The sequence below is a fragment of the Macaca mulatta genome, chromosome 6 (genome assembly GCF_049350105.2).
Source record: "Macaca mulatta isolate MMU2019108-1 chromosome 6, T2T-MMU8v2.0, whole genome shotgun sequence".
Taxonomy (NCBI): domain Eukaryota; kingdom Metazoa; phylum Chordata; class Mammalia; order Primates; family Cercopithecidae; genus Macaca; species Macaca mulatta.
In genome coordinates this window covers 165,920,763-165,938,235 of record NC_133411.1, presented here as the reverse complement: position 1 = coordinate 165,938,235, position 17,473 = coordinate 165,920,763, and the positions used below count along the sequence as shown (strand labels likewise).

The 17,473-nt window shown below is 46.0% G+C and overlaps 1 protein-coding gene across 2 annotated transcripts in view; it reads left to right on the top strand.

The window, feature by feature from the left end:
• The window catches only part of HAVCR1 (hepatitis A virus cellular receptor 1), a 41,888-nt gene that overhangs the window by 1,024 nt on the left and 23,391 nt on the right, over nt 1–17,473 (top strand). The window contains exons 1-3 of one of the 2 annotated variants that reach the window (XM_077937380.1): nt 9,512–9,758; nt 10,388–10,445; nt 14,539–14,871. In XM_077937380.1, the coding sequence (XP_077793506.1) occupies nt 10,400–10,445; nt 14,539–14,871 (379 nt within the window). In that variant the 5' untranslated portion in view covers nt 9,512–9,758; nt 10,388–10,399. Of the gene's footprint in view, nt 1–9,511; nt 9,759–10,387; nt 10,446–14,538; nt 14,872–17,473 lie in introns of those variants that run through there. The other variant, XM_077937381.1, reaches the window with a different exon arrangement.

The following is a 17,473-nucleotide window of genomic DNA, read 5'->3' as shown; positions in this document are numbered from 1 at the left end:
GCCCAGCTAATTTTTACAACTTTTTTTGTAGAGATATGGTTTCACTATGTTGCCTAGGCTGGTCTCAAACTTCTGGGCTCAAGCGATCCACTTGCCTTGGCCTCCCAAAGGGCTGGGCCTACAGGCGTGAGCCACAGCACCCAGCCTTGCTGCTGACTTTTTGTTTTGTTTTGTTTTGTTTTGTTTTTTTGACAGTCTTGCTCTGTTGCCCAGGCTGGGGTGCAGTGGCTCCATCTCAACTCACTGCAACCTCTGCCTCCCGGGTTCAAGCGATTCTCCTGCCTCAGCCTCCTGAGTAGTTGGGACTACAGGCGCCTGCTACCATGCCTGGCTAATTTTTTTTTTTTATGTTTAGGAGAGACAGGGTTTCACCATGTTGGCCAGGGTGGTCTGGAACTCCTGACCTCAAGTGATCTGTCTACCTCGGCCTCCCAAAGTGCTGGGATTACACGCCCTGCTGTTTTGTTTTGTTTTGAGAAAGGGTCTTGCTCACTGGGCATGGTGGCTCATGCCTGTAATCCCAACACTTTGGGAGGCCGAGGTGGGCAGATCACCCGAGGCTGGGAGATGGAGACCATCCTGGCTAACATGGTGAAACCCTATCTCTACTAAAAATACAAAAAATTAGTTGTGCATGGTGGCACATGCCTGTAATCCCAGCTACTTGGGAAGCTGACACAGGAGAATTGCTCTAACCCGGGAGGTAGAGGTTGCAGTGGGCCGAGATTGAGCCATTGCACTCCAGCCTGGGCAACAACAGCGAAACTCCATCTCAAAAAATAAAAATAAAGAAAAGAAAGAGAGAGAGAGAGAGAGAGAGAGAGAGAGAGAGAGAGAGAGAGTACAATCACAGCTCCTTGCAGCCTTGACCCAGGCTCAATTGGTCCTTCAACCTCAGCCTTCCAAATACTTGAGACCACACACTTGTGCAATCATGCACAGCTAATTTTTTTTTTTTTTCATAGAGATGGGGACTCATTCTGTTGCTCAGTCTGGGTTTCTGATTTTTGAAGGTTTGTAGTAGTTTCATGTGTTAGAAATTTTTTTTTTTTTTTTTTGAGACGGAGTCTTGCTGTGTCTCTCAGGCTGGAGTGCAGTGGCGTGATCTCGGCTCACTGCAAGCTCCGCCTCCCGGGTTCACGCCATTCTCCCGCCTCAGCCTCCCAAGTAGCTGAGACTACAGGCGCCCGCCACCACGCCCGGCTAGTTTTTTGTATTTTTAGTAGAGACGGGGTTTCACCATGTTAGCCAGGATAGTCTCGATCTCCTGACCTCGTGATCCACCCGCCTCGGCCTCCCAAAATGCTGGGATTACAGGCTTGAGCCACCGCGCCCGGCCTTTTTTTTTTTTTTTTTTGAGACGGAGTCTTGCTCTGTCGCCCAGGCTGGAGTGCAGTGGCGTGATCTAGGCTCACTGCAAGCTCCGCCTCCCGGGTTCACGCCATTCTCCTGCCTCAGCCTCCCGAGTAGCTGGGACTACAGGCGCCCACAACCGCGCCCGGCTAATTTTTTGTATTTTTAGTAGAGACGGGGTTTCACTGTGGTCTCGACCTCCTGACCTTGTGATCCGCCCGCCTCGGCCTCCCAAAGTGCTGGGATTACAGGCGTGAGCCACCGCGCCCGGCCATGTGTTAGAAATTATTAAGCTTGCAAAGATTAGTGAGTATAAGCAATTCGGTTTGTTTGGAACTTTGTGAGGCTTAGAGTGACAGGGTGTGACCAGCCTGGGAAGGTGGGCAGCTTTTAGAGTATGGACTTTGCCTTAAAGGCACTGGCAAATGCCTTTGAAGGGGAAATGATGTTTAGAGAAATACTTGGGAAGATTAAGAAGTTATCTGCTGATATGTGTCCTCTTCGTTCCCCATTGCCTGCAGCTGCAGGTAGCTACAGAGCATCAACCTCATGACCTCCTACTTCCAGTGATAACCTGAGTGCTGCCAGGTGGTGGAACATTTGTCCCTACTTCATTTGCTCTCCTAAAGCTGTCTTCAAATTCCCCAAACCTCTTCCCCATCCTTACTGCTAACTTTTTTTTTTTTTGAGACGGAGTTTTGATCTTGTTGCCCAGACTGGAGTGCAATGGTGCAATCTCAGTTTACTACAACCTCCGCCTTCTGAGTTCAAGTGATTCTCATGCCTCAGCCTCCCGAGTAGCTGGGATTACAGGCATGTACCACTATGCCCGGCTAATTTTGTATTTTTAGTAGAGACGGGGTTTCTCTGTGTTGGTCAGGCTGGTCTTGAACTCCTGACTTCTGGTGATCCGCCCGCCTCGGCCTCCCAAAGTGCTGGGATTACAGGCGTGAGCCACTGTGCCCGGCCCTTACTGCTAACTTTTAACTGTTTCCTACTTCACTGAGGAAGCAGTCAACCTGGAGCTTCCCCAGACATACGTGCTTGCTTAGCGTGTGCACCAACAAGATATTCCTGGTTGTGAATTAGAACCTTCTAATTGGGCAAAGGATCACACTCTTCTGTTGACTTGTTGCCCCAGCAAATTTTCCCTTTCTTCCTCTTGATTGTCTCCAGATCATACAAACATCGTGTTATCTTTATCACTTAAAAAAACACCCAGAATTTTCTCCTTCCATTTTTGCCAAACTTTTTTTTTTGTTGTTGAAGACAGGGACTCACAGGATATAGTGCTACCATATCTCACTGCAGCCTCAAACTCCTGGGCTCAAGTGATCCCTCCCCGTTAGCCTCCCAAATGGCTGAGACTATAGGCACTCATGTCCAACTACTTTTTTCAGTGCAAACTCCTTGAAAGCGTTCCCTGTATTCAATTATCTCCTGATTTTCCTCCTTGTAATCTTTTTACTGCAGTATAAAGTACTGTGCTCACTGATAATCTCCAGTTTGCTCAGTCTATGACAAATCTTATCCCTTTCCTTTGCACCATTTGACTCATGATTGCTGCCTGTTCTTTGATGCATTTGCTTCACTTGGCTTCCAGGACCTTTTTGCTTTTTCTCTTACCTCCTTGGGCTGCTTCCATTTCTGTGTTGGTGCCTCTTCCACCTCAGCCTTTAAAAACATTTTTTTCAATTAATTATTATTATTATTATTATTACTATTTTGAGACGGAGTCTTGCTCTGTCACCCAAGCTGGAGTGCAGTGGCATGATCTCGGCTTATTGCGACCTCTGCCTCCCAGGTTCAAGCAATTCTCCTGCCTCAGCCTCCTGAGTAGCTGGGATTACAGGCATGCGCCACTACGCCCGGCTAATTTTTGTATTTTTAGTAGAGACGGAGTTTCACCATGTTGGCCAGGCTGGCCTGGAGCTCCTGACCTCAAATGATCAGCCCACCTTGGCCTCCCAAAGTGCTAAGATTGCAGGCATGAGTCACCACGCCCGGCCTTAAAATTTATTTTTATGTAGAGATGGTGTTTCACCACGTTGGCCAGGCTGGCCTGGAACTCCTCACCTTAAGTTATCAGCCTGCCCCAGTCTCCCAAAGTGTTGGGATTACTGGCATGAGTCAACATGCTTGGCCCCATTTTAACCTTTTAATGCTGGAAGGCCCCAGGATCTAGTCCTTAGCATCAAGCATTCCTTTGAATCTCATCCTTTGAATTCCTACCTCATTCAGGCTCCTGGCTTTAAAATACTGTTTCTAAGCCAATAACTCGTAACTGCATCTTTAGTTCAGACCTCCCTCCTGAACTCCAGCAGTCTCCACATGGGTCTAAGACATGTCAAACTCAACATACTTAAAACCCTGAATATTTCCTCTAAAACCTGTGGTCATGCAGGTTTTTTTTTTTTTTTTTTTTTTTTGAGACAGAGTCTTGCTATGTTGCCCAGGCTAGAGTGCAGTGTCATGATCTTGGCTCACTCCAACCTCTGCCTCCTGGGTTCAATCAATTCTCCTGCTTCAGCCTCCTGAGTAGCTGGGATTACAGGCACCCACCACCATGCCTGGCTAATTTTTTGTATTTTTAGTAGAGACAGGGTTTTGCCATGTTGGCCAGGTTGGTCTTGAATTCCTGACCTCAGGTGATCCGCCCGCTTTGACCTCAGGTGCGAGCCACTGAGCCCAGCCTTTGCAGCTTTCCTTGTCTCAATTGGTTAGCACCTCCAGCTGTTCCAGTGGCTCAGGCCGAAACCCTTGGAGTCATCTTAGGCCCTTTCTCCTCATATCCTACAGGAAATCCTGTTTCCTCCACCTTCTCCACCTCCTTGGCTCAAGCCATTCTCCTGCCTCAGCCTCCTCCTGAGTAGCTGGGACTACAAGTTGCATGCCAGCATGCCTGGCTAATTTTTCTTTTTCTTTTTCTTTTTTTTGTAGAAATGAGGTCTCGCTATGTTGCCCTGGCTGGTCTGAGCTCCTGGGCTCAAGCAATCCTCCCACCTTGGCCTCCCAAAGTCCCGGGATTACAGCTGTGAGCCATCACATCTGGCTACTCTAGCTTGAGCGAGGAAAGTTCATTGACCACTTCCACTGCTAACCCATCTCTTCTGGAATCTTGCCATAGTCTCCTGATAGGTCTCCCTGCTTCTCAATCTAGCAGCCACAGTGGTCCTTGTCAAACGAAGTTAGATCTTATCACCCTATGCCCCTGCAGTGGTGCTTCCTTTCATGTGGGGTGAAAGCCTATGTCCTCAGAAAATGGTTCCTAAGCCCCACGTGTTTGTGCTGTGCCCTTACTCCTCTGTGATCCCTGTCCCTCGCTCAGTTGCAGTCACGCTGGCCTCTCTTGCTCTATGAACACACCAGGCACCCTCCTGCTTTAGGACCTTTGCCCTTCCTGCCTGTCTCCATGGAAAGCTTTTCCTGTCTTGGCTAACTCCCTTGTTCTTTGTCTTAGTTCAAATAATCAACTTCTTGGTGAAAGTAGTAGACACGATTCAAACCTGACCACCTTAAAATTGCAACTCAGCGCCTCCTCAACCCTCCACTCCCAACCACCTTCACCCTGCTTTTGCGTATCCTTTTGCCTTTTTTGCATTAGCATTCATCAACTTGTAATATGCTGATAAATTACATTTTAGTGGTTTTAAAAATCTGTATATTTATTTTTCAGTTAAATGTAAGTTACATGAGGCCGGGCGTGGTGGCTCACGCCTATAATCCCAGCACTTTGGAAAGCCAAGGCAGGTGGATCACTTGAGGTCAGGCGTTCGTGACCAGCCTGTCTAATATGGTAAAACCCCGTCTCTACTAATATTACAAAAATTAGCTGGTGTGGTGGTGCATGCCTGTAATCCCAGCTTCTTGGGAGGTTGAGGCAGGAGAATCGCTTGAACTCGGGAGGCAGAGGTTGCAGTGAGCTGAGATCATGCCATTGCCCTCCAGCCTGGGCAACAAGAGCGAAACTCCATCTTAAAAAAAAAAAAGGTAAGTTACATGAGGCCAGGGGTCTTTGGTTCATTGGTACATTCCAGAAAAATAGGATCATTTCTAACATATTGCAGATCATCAACAAATAATTGTTAAACGAGTACACTTTTGGTATTTTTATAGTTTTTCTTTTCTTTTTTTTTGAGACAGAATGTCGCTCTGTCACCCAGGCTGGAATGCAGTGGTGTGATCTCAGCTCACTGCAGCCTTCATCTCTCAGGTTCAAGCGATTTTCTTGCCTCAGCCTCCCTAGTATCTGAGACTACAGGCATGAGCCACCATGCCTGGCTAATTTTTGTAGTTTTAGTAGAGACGGGGTTTGCCATGTTGGCCAGGCTGGTCTTGAACTCCTGACCTCAAGTGATCTTCCTGCCTTGGCCTCCCAAAGTGCTGGGATTGCAGGTGTGAGCCACCATGCCTGGCCTTTTTTATGTTTTCTATGGTAAACATAGGTACCTTGTAATTTTTATATCTTTGTAAAAGATATATAAAAAAGCATCATATTACTTGTTATGAAATCAGAGGAGTAAGTGAAGGAAAATAACTAGCTTAGGGCAGTGGGCATGGCAGGAAGAGAAGGGAAAGGTAGGAAGACAGTTTTGGAGGGAATTGCAGAAGTTTGGATTATAGAGGCCTAATATAAAGTGATGGGGATGAGGGAGAGCCTTACAGGTACAATGACGTGGAGTTGGTGAGTCCGTAGTTGTGGAGGGGGCCTAAGAAGATCTTGCTGTGGTGAAAGCATGGGGAATATGAGCAGCTGAAGTGTCTTGCAGGAGGCTGGAGCTGGAGGTAAGATGTGCGCTGAGATAGCAGGGAAGTAATGGTGGTTGCAGGAAAGAACAGTGAATTATTTTCCTTTCTGAGTTCTTTCTCTTTTTTTGAGACAGGGAGTCAGTCTGTTGTCCAGGCTGGAGTGCAGTGGCACGATCTCGGCTCACTGCAACCTCCGCCTCCCAGGTTCAAGCAATTCTCCTGCCTCAGCCTCCCGAGTAGCTGGGATTACCGGCACCTGCCACCACGCCCAGCCCAGGTTCTGAATCATTTCAATTCACTGCCATTAATCTTGGTTTACACAGATGCAGCTCTCTAGTGAGCAGCTGGAAATTCAGCTTTGGTGCCAAAGTATTGTCACCTCCAGCTTTACCCCACAACTGGGATGCATCCTTCAGGGGGTCATGAAGTTTGCCCTAAAGAGTAGTGATTCATGGAGGTTGTATAGCTCATAAAAAAAACCCCACTGTGCTATATTATTTGGGAGTCTTTAGAACACAGGCGTCTCTCATGGGAGATGGTCGTGTGTCAGAAAATTCAATCCTATGGAATGTACAGTTAAGTAACATCTCAGATTCTTGGCTCTCTCTGGCTCCTCATTTCCTCTACTTGAAACACCCTCCACCCATTCTTCTCACATGTAACTTTTTAAGAAATTCTTATCAACCCCCACACCCCATCGTCAAAATGAATGGTGTTTCTCTATGGGTTTGTGTTTCCATTTGTTTATCTGTTCAATTAATAACTTTGTTTTTTTTTTAGAAGTCTCACTCTGTGGCCCAGGCCAGAGTGCAGTGGCATGATCTCGGTTCACGGCAACCTCCGCCTCTCAGGTTCAGGCGATTCTCCTCTCTCAGCCTCCTGAGTAGCTGGGATTACAGGCACCTGCAACCATGCCTGGCTAATTTTTGCATTTTTAGTAGAGATGGGGTTTCACCATGTTGGCCAGGCTGGTTTGGAACTCCTGACCTCAAGTGATCCTCCTGCCTCGGCCTCCTTTGGGAGGATTACAGGTGTGAGCAACCATGCCCAGTCTCAAGTAATACTTAAATTGCCTTAAAGGAGTTTATGGTCTGGAGTTGGGTGCCATGCAACACAGTCGCTGTGTGTGACAATTTAAATTTTATTTTTTTATTTTTAATTAATTTATTTTTTTGAAAGCTCTGTCATTTAAGGCTTGAGTGCAGCAGTGCTATCTCAGCTCCCTGAAGACTGTCTCCTGGGCTCAAGCAATCTGAAATTTTAATTAAAATGAAATTAAATAAAAAATTTTAAGCCAGGCATGGCGGTTCACACCTGTAATCCCAGCACTTTTGGAAGTTGAGGTGAGGGGATCACTTGAGGCCGGGAGTTTGAGCCCAGCCTGGCCAACATGGTAAAACCCCGCCTCTGCTAAAAATACAAAAATTAGCCAGGCATGGTGGCGTACGTCTGTAGTCCCAGCTACTCAGGAGACTGCGGCAGGAGAATCGCTTAAACCCAGGAGATGGAGGTTGCACTGAGCCGAGTTGTGACACTGCACTCCAGCCTGGGTGACACAGTCAGACTCTGTCTTGGGGAAAAAAAAAAAAACCCATTAAAAATGCCTTCATTGCCCTAGCCACATTTCAAGTGCTTAATAGTTATATGTGGCTAGTGGCTGCTGTAGTGCACGACACACAGAATAACTGCGTTACCAATATTCTACTGGAGACAGACTCGATCCTATGGAATTCAAATTCAAATCCTATGGAATTGTACAGTTATGTAACATCTCAGAGCCTTAGCTCCGTATCCCTGTCTTGACTTTCTTTGGTTCATCAGTTCCAGAATAACTCCAGAATAACTCCATTACCAAAATTCTACTGGGCAGCACTCTACAGGAGGGACTATAGTCAGACACCACATACAGATATACTGCACATACAGATAAAATGGAATAAGGGAAATAAGGTAATAATAGTAAGAGGGACTGCTTGGCTACTTTAGATTGAAGGACCAGTGAAATGTCCAGGGAGGTAACATTCAAGCCAGGATAAAAATGAAAAAGAAAAAAGTGAAAATGGTGGGACTGGGGAGCTAGCTGGAGAACACAGCCATGGAAAAGGCCTTAGGGTTGAGGCAAGTTGGAAAGAAAGCTCTAGTGGCTGGGGCTGAGTCAGCAGGGGGGAGAGTGGTAGAAGAAATCTGTGGGGTAGGTCAGGGCCAGATCGCCAGGGCTTCAGTAATTTGAGTAAAGATTTAGGAATTATTATTATTAGTTTTTCTGAGAGAGGTATGAGAGGGTTATAAGTGGGGGAATGACATAATCTGATTATATATTTACCTTTACCTCACTCATCCTGATTTCATTAGTTGCTTACTTGCCCATGTCCCTGCCCGATTGCACAATTCTGGATTTTTCACGTCCTTAGTATATTGAGTCATGTCCCATCAACTCAATGTGTTAGTAATGACTGGTTGAATTGAATTAGCTTAATTTTTTGTTAAATCTTTTTTTCCTTAAGAAACAGGGTCTTGCTCTGTCACCCAGGCTGGTGTGCAGTGGCACAATGATAGCCTCCAACTGCTGGGCTCAAAAAATCCTCCTGCCTCAGCCTCCTGAGTAGCTGGGACTACAGTCATGTACACCAGGCCTGACTATTATTTTTTGTTTCTTGTTTTTTTTGCAGAGAGGGAGTCTTGCTATGTTGCCCAGGTTGGTCTCAAACTCCTGACCTCAGGTGATCCACTCGCCTTGGCCTCCCAAAGTGTTGGGATTACAGGCGTGAGCCACTGTGCCTGGCAAGAAATGAATTTTTATTTTTATTTTTGAGATGGAGTTTTGCTCTTGTCGCCCAGGCTAGAGTGCAATGGCTTGATCTCACTGCAACCTCCACCTTCCAGGTTCAAGCAATTCTTCTGCCTCAGCCTCCTAAGTATCTGGGATTACAGGCGCCCGCCACCACGCCCAGCTAATGTTTGTATTTTTAGTAGAGACAGGGTTTCACCACGTCAGCCAGGCTGGTCTTGAACTCCCGACCTCAGGTGATTGGCTGGCGTTACAGGGGCAAGCCACCGCGCCTGGTCAAGAAATGAATTTTTAAACGCTGCCATACAAAACGCTTGTAGGCCAAATAGTGTCTGGGTCACCAGTTAGTAGCATCGGACATCATGTCAGAGTACAGAGGCTGCTGGCTGCTGGAGTCAGGGGTTCCCACTCCTGGGAGCCTGCGACCCATGGCCACAGTAAGCCAGGACCACTTCCTCATGAACCCTGTCATGAGATGCAAGATACAGAGCACCACTGCCTCCTTGGAAGTTACCGAAATCTCAGACCAGAAGAGGAGTTAATGAAGTACTAGGCGAGCTTACTTACATTTGCATGGTTTAATGATTAAGAGCAGAAGTCAACAGCCTGATTTAACGCATGTGGGTGCTTGACACAGAGCCTGCTATATAGTATTCTCCAAAAACCTTAGCTAGTGCTGTTAGTGCCTACGTAGGTTTAGTTTTCGAAGTTCTTCCGCCGCCCTTTTTGCTTATTATATCAATCCTTGGTGGGAGACAGAGGAAACATTTTTAGTGCTATTTTACAACTGAGGAAATAGAGGTTTGAAGAGAACTCAGGAAGGCTCAGGGTTATCCAGCATTGTGAGTGACAGAGCTTGGATCTGAACGTAAGTCTGCTCCAGACTTCTGTTTCCTGAAGCATTCTCTTGAAATCCCATGGTAAGGAGCTGCAGTCTCAATCACGCTGTCCACGGGCATGAAAGGTTAGGCACAGTGATTCATATTCACTGTCAATTCCTCTTGCTAACGGCAAACTTGGCAATGTCACTGTTAAGGCTGGGGATGAATGGTTGTAGCCACTGAGCAGGAAAAGCCCCACGTCCACCAGAGGCCCAGTTTACTCTGAAAAGCAAGTGCAGCTCTGCCACTGGAAGGCTGGCCTTTGCTCTTGTGCTGCCATTGAGCCACGCTGGTTCTCTGCTTCCAGTTTCCTTTTTGTTTGTTCCCCGATCCCCTGTATCAGGACCAGGAGTCAGTTTGGAGCCTATGTGTGGGGAAGAAGCTGGGAAGTCAGGGGCTGTTTCTGTGGACCGCTTCCCTGGTCCTTTGGAAGGCACAGAGCTCTTAGCCGCAGGGAACTAATAGAGCTCGGAAGCTGTTGTATGTGGTCTCTCATTTCCATCAGAGCAGGCTCATAGGAATCATCCAAAGATAAGTTGCAATCTGAGAATTAGGACTTGATCAGATACCATCTGGTGGGGTGTACCAACCAGCCTGTCTGTTCATTTTCCTTCAGGCTGATCCTATAATGCATCCTCAAGTGGTCATCTTAAGCCTCATCCTACATCTGGCAGGTAAGTGAGTAGGTGCCCTGGGCGGGAAGAAGAGAATAGAGGGGGTTTAGAAGCCCAGAGAATGGGGTAGGGGAAGGGGAGGGGATGGTGGTGGTGGATGAAAGTAGATGTTCTTTGTGCACTGTTGTATGGCTATGAATTAACCAGTGAGCAGGACCAGAATAGAGTTTTAGGCCAAAGAAATTGCTTAACTGCTATGAATTACAATATTCATGGCTAAATGAACAAGGCAAGATGCAGCACAGTGTGTCACATGCTGCCATTTGTGTTTAAACAAAAAGGGACTGGTTAGATGTATATGCATAGACACATGTATATAGGAAATAGTGACAGTGGGTACTGCGGGATGGGGGCGGAGGGTGGGAGGTGGAGGGAGGGTTAATCTTTATTGTATTCTTTTTTTTTTTTTTTTTTTTAATTTATTTTTTGAGACGGAGTCTTGCTCTGTCGCCCAGGCTGGAGTGCAGTGGCCGGATCTCAGCTCACTGCAAGCTCCGCCTCCCGGGTTCCCGCCATTCTCCTGCCTCAGCCTCCCGAGTAGCTGGGACTACAGGTGCCCGCCACCTCGCCTGGCTAATTTTTTTTGTATTTTTTAGTAGAGACGGGGTTTCACCGTGTTAGCCAGGATGGTCTCGATCTCCTGACCTCGTGATCCGGCCGTCTCGGCCTCCCAAAGTGCTGCGATTACAGGCTTGAGCCACCGCGCCCGGCCCTTTATTGTATTCTTTTGTGCCATTCGATTTTTTCAGCCACATTCAATTCTTTCTTTCCCTCCTTCCTTCCTTCCTTCCTTCCTTCCTTCCTTCCTTCCTTCCTTCCTTCCTTCCTTCCTTCCTTTTCTTTCTCTCTCTCTCTTCATCAGGTCTCACTCTGGAGTGCAGTTGGGGAATCTTTTTTTTTTTTTTTTTTTGAGACAGAGTCTCACTGTGTTGCCCAGGCTAGAGTGCCGTGGCACGATCTTGGCTCACTGCAACCTCCGCCCTCTAGGTTCAAGCAATTCTCTCTCAGTCTCCTGAGTAGCTGGGATTACAGGTACCTGCCACCACTCCCAGCTAATTTTTTTGTATTTTTAGTAGAGACAAGCTTTCACCATCTTGACCAAGCTGATCTTGCACTCCTGACCTTGTGATCCACCTGTCTTGGCCTCCCAAAGTGCTGGGATTCCAGGTGTGAGTCACCGCGCCTGGCCTAGTTGGGCAATCTTGATTCACTGCAGCCTCCACCTCCTGGGCTCAAGTGATCCTCCCACCTGAGTCTCCCAAAGTGCTGGGATTATAGATGTGAGCCACCACACCTGGCCTAAGTATTTTATTTTGAAATAAACACTTTAATTCAAAACATTCTATGAGATAAGGAAAGATTGAAATAGGCATATCCTAAATTTTAAACACAAATTTCTGGAGTGATATGTGCCTTTGGGATTATGGGGGAAAGATAACCTCTCATTATATACTTCTATAACCAAATTGTAATAGCATGCATTGTATGTGTAATCCAAAAAAAAAAAAATGATACTAGTATTAGGCAAAAGTAAATAAGAATTTATTGGCGGCCAGGTGCGGTGGCTCACTCCTGTAATCCCAGCACTTTGGGAGGCTGAGGTGGGAGGATCATGAGGTCAGGAGATCGAGACCATTCTGGCTAACATGGTGAAATCCCATCTCTACTAAAAATACAAAAAATTAGCCGGGCGTGGTGGCGGGCACCTGTAGTCCCAGCTACTCAGGAGGCTGAGGCAGGAGAATGGCGTGAACCCAGGAGGTGGAGCTTGCAGTGAGCCGAGATCGCACCACTGCACTCCAGCCTGGGTGACAGAGCGAGACTTCTTCTCAAAAAATAAATAAATAAATAAATAAATAACTCAGCACTTTGGGAGGCCGAGGTGGGAGGATCACAGGTTCAGGAGTTCAAGATCAGCTTGGCCAAGATGGTGAAACCTTGTCTCTACTAAAAATACAAAAAATAATTTCTTTTTTTTTTTTTTTTGAGACGGAGTCTCCCTCTGTTGTCCAGACTGGAGGGCAATGTGCAATGGCATGATCTCACTCACTGCAACCTCTGCCTCCCAGGTTCAAGAGATCCTCCTGCCTCAGCCTCCCGAGTAGCTGGGATTACAGGCACGCACCACCACATCCAGCTACTTTTTTTTGTATTTTTTAATTTTTTTTTTCAGTAGAGACAGGGCTTTGCTATGTTGGCCAGGCTGGCCTGGAGCCCCTGACCTGAAGTGATCTGCCTGCCTTGGCCTCCCAAACTGCTGGGATTACAGGCGTAAGCTGCTGTGCCTGGACTAAGTTTTGTATTTTTAGTAGAGACAGGGTTTCACCATGTTGGCCAGGCTGGTCTGGAACTCCTGACCTCCAGTGATCCGCCTGCCTCAACCTTCCAAAGTGCTGGGATTACAGGCATGAGCCACCGTGCCTGGCTGAAAATTAAAATTTGAAATGTAAATGCAAATTAAAAAAAAAAAACGATTTATTTTCTCTTTCCTTTTCTTTTTGGACATAAGGTCTTGCTCTGTCATTCAGGCTGGAGTTCAGTAGGGCATTCTTGGCTCACTGCAACCTCGACCTCTCCAGGGCCCAAATGATCTCCCTACTTCAGCCTCCCAAATATCTGGGATAAACTCCTGGGCTCAAGAGATCCTCCCACCTTGGCCTCTCAAAGTGCTGGGATTGCAGGTGTGAGACACTGTGCCCATCAAAAAGCTGTTTTCAACTGATGCAGCAATTGGATCTAGTAGAGCAGACTAGGGACTGGAGTGGGAGGGGGACTTTTCACTGTATGCCCTTTGGTGCTGTTTCATTTTGAAAAGCCACATGCATTTCTTGCCTATTGAAAAATCAATGGTAAGCAGATATCTAACAAACACAGGGTGAAATACACACTCGCATTACTTGAATGTTATTTGGTTCAAACCTTTTGGAAAGGATTTTGGCCATATTTATGAAAAAACGGAAAATGTTCCTGCACTTTATACTGATAATCTCAGAATTATATCCTATTAAGAAAACTAAATGCAAAAAGTTTTGTGTAGAAAGGTTATGTGAAGTTATTTACACTGGTAAAAATGAGAAACAGCTTGAATATCACACAGTACAATAAAATGTTTTACTTGTAAATATATCCCCTGAGCAATACTGTTGGAGAAGATGCTAAGCCAGGTGCAGCGGTTTATGCCTGTAATCCCAGCAACTCCAGAGGATCACTTGAGGCCAGGAGTTCAAGCATCATAGCAAGACTTTGTTTAAAAAAAAAAAAAAATTAAAAGGATGGTAACATAAAAAAATGCTTGTAATCTCAAATTTAAAAAATTCCAGCTATATCAGCTAACTTGGAAAAAGGGGGAAAAAATTCCAGCTATAATGTCAATTTACAAGGCTGGGTTTGGCAGCTCACGCCTGTGATCCCAGCACTTTGGGAGGCTCACATGGGCAGATCACTTGAGGTCAGGAGTTCAAGACCAGCCTGGCCAACATAGTGAAACCCTGTCTCTACTAAAATTACAAAAATTAGCCGGATGTGGTGGCACATGCCTGTAATTCCAGTTACTTGGGAAGCTGATGCATGAGAATTTCTTCAACTCGGGAGGCGGGGGTAGCAGTGAGCCAAGATCTTTGTGCCACTGTACTACAACCTGGGTGACAGAGCAAGACTCTCTCTCTAAAAAATAAACAATTAAAAAATGAATAAAATATTTTTTTAAAGAAAGTAAAACAAGTAAAAAAAAATTCAGAGAAACATTTTTTTTTGGGGGCGTGGGAGGACAGAGTCTGCTCTGTCGCCCAGGCTGGAGTGTAGTGGTGCGAGCTCAGCTTGCTGCAACCTCCGCCTCCCGGGTTCAAGCACTTCCCCCTGCCTCAGCCTCCTGAGTAGCTGGGACTCCACCACCACACCCCGCTAATTTTTGTATTTTTTTTTTTTGGTAGAGATCGGGTTTTGCCATGTTGGTTAGGCTGGTCTTGAACTCCTGACCTCGGTTGATCCGCCCGCCTTGGCCTCCCAAAGTTCTTGGATTACAGGCGTGAGCCACCGTGCCCAGCCAAGAAGAAATGTTAAGGCTCATTCTCAGTTTGTCTTTTCTTCATTGCAGATTCTGTAGCTGATTCTGTAAATGTTGATGGAGTGGCAGGTCTACCTATCACACTGCCCTGCCGCTACAACGGAGCTATCACATCCATGTGCTGGAATAGAGGCACATGTTCTGTTTTCTCATGCCCAGATGGCATTGTCTGGACCAATGGAACCCACGTCACCTATCGGAAGGAGACACGCTATAAGCTATTGGGGAACCTTTCACGCAGGGATGTCTCTTTGACTATAGCAAATACAGCTGTGTCTGACAGTGGCATATATTGTTGCCGTGTTCAGCACAGTGGGTGGTTCAATGACATGAAAATCACCATATCATTGAAGATTGGGCCACGTAAGTTTTTCTTTGACATTTCTTGCTAGTTCATTGAATTTTCTGTTTGGTAGTAATTTTCTTTTTTCTTAATAGGGAAAGAGGAGGTTCCTGTAAGTCCTGTTTTAAAATAAACTCTTGTTCTTGGGAAATAGAATAATTTTTGTGTAGATGAAGTTACAAGGCCAAGCATAATTCAAGGTCAGGCTAGAGTCAGCAAACTAGCTCCTAAAACAGTACAATTGTTCCTTGATATCCATGGGAAACTGGTTCCAGGACCCCCTTGATACCAAAATCAGCAGATGCTCAAGTCCCTTATGTAAAATGGTGCAGTATTTGCATGTAAACTATGCACATAGTCCCATATGCTTTAAATCACCTCTAGATTACTTATAACCCCTAATACAATGTAAATACTATGCAATTGGTTGTTATACTGCATTATTTAGGGAATAATGACCAACAAAAAAGTCCATATTTGTTCAGTACAGCAGACAACATATCCTTCTTTTTCCCCTGTACATTTTCCATCCAAAGTCTTGGTTGTATCTACGGATGTAGAACCCACAAATATGGAGGGCCGAATGTACTTCAAACAGAGTAATTGGTCCAAGAAATAGCATTTACTGTTCCGTAGTAAAATACAGTGAATATTTTTATCAAGCTGAATTTATTCACCTTAAAGAACTGTCCTTTTTAATTAATTAATTTATTTTTTGAGACAGAGTCTTGCTGTCGCCCAGGTTGAAGTGCAGGGGCACAATTATGGCTCACTGCAACCCTCTGCCTTCCAGGTTCAAGCAATTCTCCTGCCTCAGCCTCCCGAGTAGCTGGCGCTACCACACCCAGCTAATTTTGGTATTTTGTATTAGTAGAGATGGGGTTTCACCATGTTGGCCAGGCTGGTCTCGAACTCCTGACCTCAAATGATCCACCTGCCTCAGCCTCCCAAAGTGCTGGGATTATAGGCGTAAGCCACCACACTGGGCCTTTTTTTTTTTTTCTTTTTGAGACAGAGTCTCACTCTGTTGCCCAGGTAGCAGGCTGGAGTGCAGTGGTGTGATTGCTACTCACTGCAACCCCCGCCTGCTGGGTTCAAGTGATTCTCCTGCCTCAACCTCCTGAGTATCTGGGACTACAGGGGTGCCTCACCATGCCCGGCTAATTTTTTTTTTTTTTTTTTTTATGGTCTCTGTAAAATTCTTATTTATTTATTTATTTTTTATTATTATTATACTTTAAGTTCTAGGGTACATGTGCATAACGTACAGGTTTGTTACATATGTATACTTGTGCCATGTTGCTGTGCTGCACCCATCAATTTTTTTTGTAGAGGTATGGTTTCACTATGTTGCCCAGGTTGGTCTCAAACTTATGGGCTCAAGCGATCCACTTGTCTTGGTCTCCCAAAGGGCTGGGCCTACAGGCGTGAGCCACAGCACCCAGCCTTACTGCTGATTTTTTGTTTTGTTTTTTTGAGACAGAGTCTTGCTCTGTCGCCCAGGCTGGGGTGCAGTGGCTTCATCTCAGCTCACTGCAATCTCCAGCTCCTGGGTTCAAGCAATTCTCCTGCCTCGGCCTCCTGAGTAGCTGGACTACAGGCGCATGCCACCACGCCCAGCTAATTTTTGTATTTTTAGTAAAGATGGGGTTTCACCATGTTGGCCAGGCTGGTCTCAAACTTCTGACCTCAGGCGTTCTACCCGCCTTGGCTTCCCAAAGCTCTGGGATTACAGGCGTGAGCCACCGCGCCCAGCCATTGCTTTTTCTTAATGAATCTTCTTTCACTAAGGTCTTACAATGATAATAGAACCCAATACCTATGACCTTAATAAGCTATGTCTCTATTTTCGTTTTAAGTAAGAGGAACTTTAATTTGCAGTCTCTTAGCTTTTGGACTTGGATTGTTTCCCTCATAAGGGTGAGCAAGATAAGGTCAATTCTTTTTTTTTTTGAAACAGGGTCTTGCTCTGTTTCTCAGGCTGGAGTGCAGTGGCCCAGTCTCTACTCACTGCAATCTCCACCTCTGGGGTTCAATCAATTATTGTGCTTCAGTCTTTCAAGTAGCTGAGATTACAGGCATGTGTCACCACACTTGGCTATTTTTTGTAGAGTTGTGGTTTCGCCCTGTTGCCCAGACTGGTCTTGAACTCTGAAATCCTGAGCTGAAGTAGTCCACCCACCTTGGCCCCACAAAGTGCTGGCGTTACAGGCATGAGCCACCACACCCAGCCTCTACAAAAAAAGTTTTGTTTTTTTTTTTTAAATTAGCCAGGGGTGGTGATGCCTGCATGTAGTCCCAGCTACTTGGGAATCTGACACAGGAGGATTGCTTGAGCCTGGGAGTTCAAGGCAGCGGTGAGCTGATCATGCCACTACAGTCCAGCCTGGATGACAGAGTGAGACCCTGACCCCAGAAAAGTGCTTCAGTGCAAATATGAGGCATCTGTTCTTATTTCTGAATATGCATGCACCTTTCAATATATCTTCTCTTCTTTTGGAAGAAGGGGCATGTCTCCAAAGCCCTCTCCTGTCACAGTTTCTAGCTGGGCAATGACCAAGATTGAGAGTTCAGGAAGTTAATTCCACCTTGGGACAGTCTGTCATTGGTGTGCTAGGGTAC